This window comes from Sinocyclocheilus anshuiensis, unplaced genomic scaffold (genome assembly GCF_001515605.1).
Source record: "Sinocyclocheilus anshuiensis isolate Anshui unplaced genomic scaffold, SAMN03320099.WGS_v1.1 scaffold496, whole genome shotgun sequence".
Classification (NCBI taxonomy): domain Eukaryota; kingdom Metazoa; phylum Chordata; class Actinopteri; order Cypriniformes; family Cyprinidae; genus Sinocyclocheilus; species Sinocyclocheilus anshuiensis.
This window is the reverse complement of record NW_015555736.1, coordinates 36,618-47,976: the sequence shown is the minus strand read 5'-3', so window position 1 is coordinate 47,976 and position 11,359 is coordinate 36,618. Positions and strand designations below refer to the sequence as shown.

The 11,359-nt window shown below is 37.8% G+C and overlaps 1 protein-coding gene across 1 annotated transcript in view; it reads left to right on the top strand.

The window, feature by feature from the left end:
• The first annotated feature begins 10,736 nt into the window (after window positions 1–10,736).
• Window positions 10,737–11,359, top strand: part of LOC107673121 (arginine and glutamate-rich protein 1-A-like) — a 12,623-nt gene continuing 12,000 nt past the window's right edge. Inside the window, exon 1 of the mRNA XM_016466592.1 lies at window positions 10,737–11,283. Coding sequence (XP_016322078.1) covers window positions 10,994–11,283 — 290 coding nt within the window. The 5' untranslated portion in view covers window positions 10,737–10,993. The remainder of the gene's footprint in view (window positions 11,284–11,359) is intronic.

Here is an 11,359-nt window from a genome sequence, read left to right as displayed (position 1 = left end):
ATAATATAATATAATATAATATAATAATATAAAAACTCCTGAGCTTCCATAACGTCATACACTTGACCGAGGACTTGTACCTAAATTTAACTTGTGCACATAATAATGTGTAACTCTGTAATGACCATGTGTGTGTATTTGTCTGTGTGTGTTAGCCACCTTTGTGCAGGGGCTTTCCTGGTGATGTCCAAGCATAAAGCCCGGAATTGCTGCTACAACGTAAACACTCACAACTGGTTAAGTACTTACAGTAGCTCACTAGATAGTACTGACACATCTATTTTAGACTGAACAGTTTCCTCAGGTCAGTAAAGTTCAGCAAGACTTTCAGTCTTCAACCTTTCAGCCTTCAGTCTCACACTGCTAACACAATTCAAATCAGTCGTCGATTGAAAATAAAGCAGATGGTGTTTTAATTAATGAATGACTAGAGTTATTTATGAAATAAAGATCACAAAACAAATGATTTACCACAGTGCTTGCATAGTTCTTCTAATGGTTCTGCCTTTTATAATAATCTCTGTCACTGCAGTCTGAATGGCCTGAATGCAGTCGGCCTTAGGGGTGCTCCCTACGATTTCTTTATATATATATATATATATATATATACAGTATATATAAATTCCATACTTTTAAACCAGGATTCCTTCAATTTAAGATTAACATTTAAAAATCCCAAATTGCCATGCTTACATTGTAAAAAACAAGATGCGGGGGATGTGGAATGAAAATAAACGCAAGGTCTACAGACGTTTTTTAAAGTTAAATTGCTTTTAACTAGAGCGCCACAGTTTACAGTAGAATACTGTGTCATGTGCAATGTCTTGCAAAAGAAGCAAGACATAAGTGCAATGGTCAAACATGCCCGTCTAGAGCATGTTTATAGAAAAAAACTATGGAAAAGAAGTGCAGTGGAAGACAAAAAAAGAGTTCTGTGTGAACGGCTTCTTAGAATGTTCAAATGTAAGCAGCAGTGATATTTGTATCCCAAAATGTGACCCTGGACCAAAACCTTAAGTTTTGGACCCTGGACCACAAAAGTCTTAAGTGTCAATTTTTCAAAATCGAGATTTTATAAATCATCTGAAAGCTGAATAAATAATCTTTCCATTGTATGGTTTGTTAGGATAGGATATGTAGGTTCGCAAGAAAGAAATAAACACACACACACACACACCGGCAGCAGCTGTCTCACCCCATGAATCGCCACCTACATACTGGAGATCTGGAAGGTCAGAGGTGCTCACACACTGAAACTACCCAAAAATATCAGCCAAAGTATCGCATGCCTTCTCATACACCAGACCCGAACTCCAAAACACAAGCTGTCTTCACCAAATGCCTCTGTCACTTTCCATTTTGGCCTGCTTGATTTGGCTAATAAGCATATGAAAACAATGCAAAATTTCTTTAGCTGACTTCTTGAAGAGTGATACTGTAAACACTGTTTTTGCATACAAGATTGAGTAAGTACTATGATTTAAAAAGTACTTGAACATTGATGAAGTCTGTTCTTTAGGTATTCAGTAGGCTACAGAGCCCCGAAATTCGCTCCTCATTTTAATTAAGATACATCTCGGCCATGTTGTACAAATTCATCCCCTCGTTTGAATTCAGTTAAATTGTAGCCATGATTTAACTAAAAGAGGGAACAGATTCTTAAACCGCAGGAACAAATTCTTTATTTGAGGTCAGGATTTCTTGTTTTTCCCCCTGCATGTCATGTGCAGAGCTCCGTAAAGCAGTATAAATACATTCCCAGACATACTACATCCATCATGTTGGCACTGTCCTTTGACCTGTGTGTTCTTTGAGCTATGATGTATGGACAAAATCTGTAAAAATAATTCACTGTTGTTGCTAAATAAGTAGACTTGAAAGAGCCATTCAGCTCACAGTTCTTCTCCATTTCTTATTTTTCAACTTCTGCCAGGTTCATGTGGCCTTATTGAATAGCAATGTGTCCGCTATTGTACTATTTAGAATGATTGCTCTATCTTTACTGATTCTTTTTATAGATTTATTACTTATGGCTGCTCTGTGGTTTGTGAGTATTGTATATTATGGAGTTGGCGTCAGAGCTGTGGGTTAAAGGGCATCCTTTAAAGTGATCAAGACTATTGCGGCGAGTGTCAGTGCTAAGCAGCTCTGCATCACTGTGAGGTGATAGAAGGTGAAACTTCTCACTCCTCCATTTAGAATGTAAGTGTCGCATGGACTCTCAGTCTTAATAGAGCTGTCAATCACACCTGACCTCAGCGGTCAATAACTAGACCACAGCATGAACGGCTCACTCAGGGACCAGTTGAGCTTGCATGCAGACATACAGCCAGGAGAACGTAGTTTCTTTTAGTTTAATCAAATAAAAAGATTTGAATGATTAATGCTCCTTGAGCACCAAGTCAGCATAATAGAATGATTTCTGAAGGATCATGTGACTCTGAAGTCTGGAGTCACAACTTTGTTTCAAACTGTAACCTTTGGCACTGCAATTTAGTGCAAGCCTGCTCTGGAGAAGTTAAAAGGATTACAATTGGAACTTAACCCCATTTCGAATGTGATTTTTTTAAAGCTCCTTTGATGAGGAGATTCTTACCATCATTTAATTGATCATACTTTAATGTAGCAGAGTGATTCTATTTGTACATCATTGTGCATTACTTCAGACACCGTTAATACTTAACCCAATTATATTACAAGAAATATATATATTTTTAAAAATCCTATATATCTTAGTACATTTTGCATGAATTTCAGTGCTCAACTAAAAGAGCCAAATATTTTTGCCATCATTTTTTAGAATATAATCTTTCCCAGAGAAGACACACATACCTGATTTTCACTGAGATATACAAAAAAAATATTTTAGTATCTTGTTTGGAGCTTAACCTGAAATGTAAAAAATAAAGAAAAAAGTAAGATTGTATATCTGATGTGATAAAAGTTCACATGTTCCCATAATGTTTTTGCAAATAATTCGATTAAATCTTTCATACTTTTCCACTAGTATGCTCCTCCCTGAGCAAATTCAGAGAAACTGTTATCTTCAGAGGAGAAAAATGTGTCAGTGCCCTGGTCCTGTGCTTCCACCTTAACCTCCAATAGAAAGCCTGTGATGACACCGATATCACCTAACGACAAGCACAGTGCTAAACAAGAACACAAACATACAGATGTACAGCCTTAAACAGATTCTCAGATCATAATGATATTCATATGAGTGTTTGACATGAGCAGACATGCATGTGCAAATGCAAACCCCAGCCCACTTTAAAAGCTTGATTCACTGAGCGTCAGAGAGACGGACGAGGTGAGAAACAAAAGGGCGGTTAGTGACAGTGACACGCACACGCCGCATGAAAATGAGAGTGGAGACTGAGAGGGTAACGGCAAACTGTGCTCCGGACAGACGGGATGATGGATATAACGGATCAATCACATCTAACTGTGCTACAGGACATCAGTCAAACATGAGGGACTTTCATTGTGCGTGTGTGTTTGTTGTATAAAGAGTGTGGCGGGGTCCTAAGGGGGTCTTTAGGGATGCAATGAATGAGACTAACAGGCATTTAAACAGAGTTTAACGGTATTCATTGTCCACATCCAATTTTCTAGTGTTAGGAGACCTTTAGAATCTTCTTCAGCGATAACTATAAACTTTATTTTATGTTTCTATTAGTGCTGTCAAATGATTAATTGCGATTAATCACATCCAAAATAAAAGTTTTTGTTTACATAATATATGTGTGTACTATGTATATTTATTATGTATATATAAATACACACACATACAGCATATATTTTGAATATATTTACATGTATTTACATGTATTTATATTCATAAAATTCATATTATATATAAATATATTTATTTAATATATAAGCGTAACATATTTTTCTTAAATATATATGTATGTATTTATATAAATATAATAAATATACACAGTACACACACATATACTATGCAAACAAAAACTCACGATTAATCGTTTGACAGCACTAGTTTCTATAAATCTGATATGTGTACATACATTTGATAAGTTACGTTTTCTTGTGGAACACAACTAACAAAGGGAAAAACGACTATTTTTATCTGAAAGGCTGCAACATACTTCAAAATTTGACTCATGAACATATATGATCTTTACAGTCATTTGTATAGAGCCCCTAAAATGACATTTGCAGAAAAAAAACTGACACTTTAATAAAAATGTTTGCAAATGCAAGACAAACTTCTAATCTACCGTCATCTGGTTTATGTATGTCTATTTTTCCCCATGGTAAGTACTGGACTGTTTTTTTTTTCCCATGCGAAAGTTTCTTGTGCACACTTACCTCCCACAGAAGTACACTTACTTGGGCCTACATGTTTCGTGAAAGTTTTACCATTTGTTTTTTTTCCCCCTGCAAATGTCACTTCAGGGTCTCCATACATTTGTGATTACTGGATGAGGACTTATAGAAACCACTGTAATTCAAATTGACTCACAATAGAATCAATGAAAGGGATTTGTGAATCAGTTCAATTGATTCATTTAAACAATTTGACAAAAAAAGCAAAAAAACAATTAACTTACAAATCAGGCATCACTATGACATTTGAGCTAGTTTACTCTATAAAACCTAGCTTATGAAATATGTTAGAGCAGAGAATAAATAAGAAAATGTACTTTCGCTAATATAATATCAATTCTTTTTTTCTTCATTACTTTTCCAGTAGTGTTTTAAAAGCCTTTCTTAGCCGTAGAAAGCGTAGGCTCTATCCAGAAAACCCTACAAATGAGCAATGATTTTCATTGTGTGGTCTGTCGTGAGGATGTTTGTACAGTTCTGCTAATAAATTATTCTGACCATCAAAACAGTTGTAAGTAATGCATGTACACACACGTGTGCACACTCACACACAAAGGTGACGTCAACTTTAGGGCCTCTTGTTTCTTTCCATGCAGAATAGTCTCTCACGCTCTCTCTCTCTCTCATGATTATTCACTTTGTCATTCCAGCTTCCAGTCTCAAGCCTCAGTAGCAGGAAATAGCCATTGTTTCTAGACCAGGTAGAGAATGGGACAGAGAGTGAGATGAGGAGAGGAGGTTTGGAGCCGTGATGGATGTGGCTCTTTTCCTGCAGGGACATTCTCAGGCTCTTTTTCCTGTGTTGCCAACGTCTCTCTGCCTCCCTTTTTTCTCAAGGATCTCTTCGTAGAGATTAAACAGTTAATAAGGGAAAAGGAAAAAAAGAAGGGTTAAATAACTTGTTTTTTATTGGCACAGAGAAATGTTTCTCCTTCTCACCAAGAAAAGCAAGAGTAGGAACGAATGAGACAGACCTGTACATTTCATCTGTGCCTGATCACCTTTCAGGTCAATCCAATACTAAAGAAATGACCTTTCACCTCTTTGCTTGGCCTGTCACAGCCTTCCATCTATATAGCCATTTATTATAAAAGAGGGTCTCAGAGCTCAATGCTCTTTGACAGAGAGCTCACTAACTACTACTTTCTTCGATGACAGAGGCTTTGGGTCCACAACTAATGGATTTAATGGATTGGATCCGCATTTAAACTTTTAACACTTTTGAAAGGTGAAGTGTGTCACAAGCTGCACCAAACTGTTGCAATGTGTTTGTTTGAGACATAACAACATTGGCTACGCCAATGACAGGGCGGGACACCCAAATAATGGAGGCTGTGGGGATTGTAAGAAATGTATTACTGAATTTTTTTTATGCTGCTGCTGTTAGTGGTTGAGAAGCACTTTAACTAGATTTTTACATTTTTTAAGTAAGTTCGTCCATGCAAATATCACTGCCACAATTATATGATGTTATGGGTAGTTTTTATGCGGTTGCTAAGTGGTTTTAATGCATTTCTATATGGCTGCAAGGGTGTTCTGGATAGTTGTTTACTAGTCAAACAATCCCACACCCACATTTCTCTTTCTCTTTCCTGAAATATTTTAATAAAAAAACATTCAAAAATAATACATACAGTATCATTCAAAAGTTTGGGTCTCATATGCTCACCACAGTTGCATTTATTTTTTTAATATTACTACAAATAACTTAAACTAACTGTTTTCTATATTAATATAGAATTTATTTCTGCAATGGTAAAGTTAATTGTCAGTGGCCATTGCTACCATCGTGAGTGTCACATGTTCCTTCAGAAATCATTCTAATATGCTGACTTGGTGCTCAAGAAACATTTTGTATTATTATCAATGTTGCACTGCTTAATATTTTTGTGGAATCCATAATACATTTTTCTTTGTAGACATTTCTTAATAACAGCATATATATCTGTACGTGATACAGACAGACAATAATATTATGCAAGCCAAATATTATACATTACAACTGACATATACCCAAATGAATCAAAACCTAATCTAATCAAATCAGAATCGATCCTCAAAAAGACAGCTTGCAAATTGGATTCAAATCAGTAAAACGATACCCAACCCTACCCACCCACCCTTCAACCCAAAATTTCAAATGGGACATCATAAGGTCAATTTCCACATGAAAAAACCTCCACAAAACTTTTTGTGACAAGATCTATAATTTTGAATTGAACTGAAATGTATTTGACAAGTTTATAAACTGTACACAATAAAAAGTATCTCTTACAATTTAAAAAACTGTTGAGGATAAAAACACAATAAAGCCATTGGCTTTTTTCCATTGCGGTCTTCGCTGTTACATTCGCCTTTTTTAGCCACCTAGATATGGTTCAGACCCCTTTTCGAAGTCACTTGATTTTTTTTGTCCACTTTGTCCTCTAAAACAGGCAAACGTAACAGTACACACCTCTCCTATAAGCTGCACAATGGATGTGTTATTTGATGACCGTTTAATTCTTAGGGTGAGACGTTTGAGGAATAGTAAAGGCGATGAAAAACTTAATGCAATGTATGTCAGGTACACAGTTTTAATGGCGCCTAAAGGAAACATATACAGAGTTAACAAGCAAATGAAGCATGTCGGAGTGAAAAGCTTCTTGAATTTCCATGAAACCTCACACACACAGTAAGGTGACTCTGCAGAAACAACCCCAGGAGACTTTAAGAAGTCGTGACCAGGATCAGTCCAGTGACCAACAACACTGAAGCTATAGCCGGTATATGACCCTCCCCCGCTCAACACACACACGCTGCAGGACGGGTTAAAGAAACTCCTCCTGAGAGCCTTGTTCTCCCTCTCTCTCTGTCTCAGGTCTTTCTCTCCTTTCCTCTCTTCAATGGCCCTTTGTGTAGGGCTCCTGGGACATCAACATGACAATGTGCCCCAGCGGTGGGATCCTGTGTTTGTTAAGTGCCCTCACCCTCAAGAGACAGAGGCTATGGCCAACTGAGAGGCGAGGTTAGCCAGAGAGGAGAGGCCATCTTTGATCAAACGAGCAAAAAAGGGGGAAGAAAGAGCGCCGCGACTTTTCATTAACTCGAGTAGCATGAAGGCCATTCATGTTGGAAGAGCGGGAAAAAGCAGCAGCATTATACTGCTCAACTAATCATTTAAAGATGAGGTTAATATGTTTGAGAATTGTAAAATGGCTCGATTGAAAGCGAGTGATCTGGCCTAAGGTAGCGGTGGTGTCTGTCTTTTGTGTGACGTTACTCCACTGGAAGGAAATGCTGTCGTTCTTAGTGTAGCAGCTGGGAAGTAGCTAAGTCATTTAGTTTGATGCTCATTGATCATGTCAGACACATATAATACTGTTGACTTCCTATAGAAAAGAATGAGAATTGTTTGTGTTTAGGAATTGAACATGAAAAACCACTAAAATATCCTTCCTCAAATGAAATGAAATCTCTAACCTCTACCAACTATTACTGCTGCTTTCCAGAAAGCGAAAATGTTCTTTGTATTAGCTTTTCTGAACTACGTATCTGAAACGTTCACTTCAATAATAACTTCTCCCGAAATCCACAGTTCCATCTCAAATTCAGCCTAAAATTACAGTGTTCTCCCACTTGTCCTGGATTACTCATCTGAGCAACTTTGTGTATATTATTCTGTATATTATATAAGTCATTTAGTTTGATGCTTATTATGTCAGACACATATAATACTATTTACATACTCTGGAAAAACAACAGAGAACAGTTTGTTTGTGTTTAGGAAATTAACATGAAAAACCACTAAAACGTCCTTCCTCAAGTAAAAACAAATCCCTAGCATAACTTCTCCTGAAATACTCAGTTTCATCTCAAAGCTGACAGTGTTCTCCCACTCATCCTGGATTATTCATCTAAGCAACTTTGTTCATTATTCTGTTACAATGACCATGGACACCGAACTAACTCAGGTAAAACTTTCTCTTATTCACACGGAACAAATTCTCTTCAACTACAACAACACACCTTACTGAACGATGAACAGGCTCAAGAAGAGTTTGCTGAGGTGATGCTGGTAACACTGGAGTGTACAGGTTTTTCAAATACTATCGCCTCTTCTTGCTGGTGGTATCTGGCAATAAATTATGGGCTCAAAGATGTGACCTATGACCTGGAGCCAGTAAACATAAATATAGCCACTGTGTCTTAAGACCTAGTTTGACCAACTAGCAGTTAACCAAGTGGTTATCAGTCTTACTTTTCAAATTAGACTCATCTACCTTTTTATGTATCTGACTAATGACCAGTCTTGAAGAAAAAATTAGATGACTAACTTTTAAGTCTAGTCTAAGCAGTTTATACAACCAGCACCTAGAAACTGAGTTTGAACCATAAAACCACTGCACCCTTAGTGGTTAGTGCATAAATGTTTAAGGGATAGTTCACACAAACCTGTATGACTTTCTTTCTTATGTGGAACGCAAAAGAAGATATAGGGCTGGGCAGCATGACAATATATATTGTGGTGACAATATAAAGTGTCAGTTTATAAAGAGAAAAATGAATTGTTTGTCTATATAATAGCAGTGAATAGCGACCTGCTTCAAACTTTAAAGAAAAAGATGCAAAGGTATCACAGGTCACTCATGTCGTGATCTGAGGGCATATGATGTGGTTTGGTGAAAAACAAACTGAAATTTAAATTATTATTTTGCAAATGTTCGGACTATGGCCATTGGTTAAAAAGGCTTTAGTTTTCCACAAAATAAAGTAAATCATACACAGACATAACATACTGAGACCTACACAGAACTGTACAATTTGTGTGAAAATTGAGCGACAATGACTGATACAAAATTCCAACCCTTATTTTCTTGGCATGAAAAAACAAAAGAGAAAGTCATCTTTCCCGCTCTTATCTAGACCCGCTTTCCCAGTTCTTAAAACGGAGTCACTATGGCTTTGCTCATGTGTGTTTTAAAATAGCCCTGGCCGAATATTTTTAGCCTGTAGTTTATCAGAATAAGCAACTGCCTGTCACAATGCTCCCCTGGAGTTCGAATGGGCTTGGACCTAATCTTAGAATGACCGTTCTGTCAGCAAATGGGCCTGACAAAAATAGAGTAAGTTATGAATTGGTCTTCATATGGAGCTAGCATAAGCTTATCTCTCGAGGAAGCCAACAAAATGTGCTAAAACAGGACCAGCAGAATGGTACACAGAAAGATTTTGTCGAAAACAAGTGGGCAAGAAACTGATTATTATTTTGTGGAATGCATAGTAGACTGTTGCCTAACCAGATTGTTGACAGTAAGCTGTTAGGTATATGTTCTCAGTTGCACAGACTGCACTGCACAATGAAATTCTTACGTTCCAGTAAATCACCCGTTAGCAGGCCCAAACAGAATCTGCACCTGAAGAATTCCTCAAAAAGCTCTGCATTCCTGTCATTCACAACACATTGCACACCACGTGTCTTTTTATTAGGCCCTACATTCCGGTTAATTTTATTATTTTAGCTATCAATAAGAGTGTGGAACACTCAGCTCCATTTGACACATTTTATAGTTTTTATCCACTCAGCAACCTCAAAAATCAGTGGAGACGATGCAAAAAGGTCTGTAGATTTTGTCTGGACCTGCCCATTAGATAATAACTTGTTAACCAGCTTGTATTTCTTTCAAACCTCTGACATTTGGAAAAAGTGGCTATCGGAATAGCATAATACTCTTACATTTGCAAAAATGCTTGGAATAGCCTACTGTATCCACACTGCAATGTGCTTGACTTAACCTATCAACTCAGCTTGGATGAACTGGTAGTATTATCTACTTTGAGTTTTATCCACTGATCTATATATAATTATATAATTCTCTATTATAGATCAGTGGTTTTATCTCTTTCTTAGCTTATCTGATCAGACTGTCAAATGTAAAAAGACATTTTACATAAAATTACATTTATTTCTAGAAAGGTAACTGAAATGTCACTCATTAAATATGTAATGTGATGACAAAAAGTAGCATATACCTACTCTTCTTTAGTGTGGAATACTGTTTCACTTACTAGCCTACTTAAAAAAAAAACAGTATTCCACTCATTGGCTTAAAGAAATAATGTTGCATACAGTATGTGGACAGAATATAATGTGGACAGTGACCTTTTTTCTTCATGACCACCTGGATGACCTTTGGATTTGCCAAAATATGCAGTTGTATCCACAATAACAACTGTATACCGCTTATAATGCGTTGTGTAGTACTAAAATACTGTGAGGCATGCAGTTGTTTGGGGGGAAAAGGGCTTCTGCTTTGTAGTCATCGACGTGGTTTTGTGTGAAGATACCTCAGCGAGTTCTGCCTTCATGCTTCCGCAGACTCCAGTCTCGTGTTGCTCACCCACTCGGCATCAGCCCGGACATTTCCGATAAGAGCCGAACCCGTTGCATTCTGGGAAAAGGAAGACTGGAGGCGGTCGCCATATTGTTTGATTCCGCAGATTCACTGGAGCAGAAAACAGCCAAATTTCTGATTAAACGAGCTTATATTAAACAATTACACAGGTAGCCGTCACATAATATTACACGAGGTCGCTGCAGACCGTGCTGCACTCATAAGACCCTCTTTAGCGGTTTCAGTCGGATTTATTCGTGCAGAATATGGGTCGCTCCCGGAGCCGCAGCGCGTCCCGTTCCAAACACTCAAAACACAGCCGCAAACGGAGCCGCTCCAGATCCAAATCCAAATCCAGCAAGAAAAGGAGCAGGTCAAAGGAACTGAAGAGGAGCAGAAGGTCCCGCTCGAGGTCAGACAGCAGGAGGGACAGAGGTGGCTCACCCCCCGACCGAACCGACATGTTCGGCCGGACACTGAGCAAGAGAAACACCGACGAGAAACAGAAGAGAGAAGAGGAGGAGAGGAGAGCAGAGATAGAGAGCCAGAGTCAGATGTAAGACATCTATATGTCATAGTGTGTGTGTGTGTGTGTGTGTGTGTGTGTGTGTGTGTGTGTGTGTGTGTGTGTG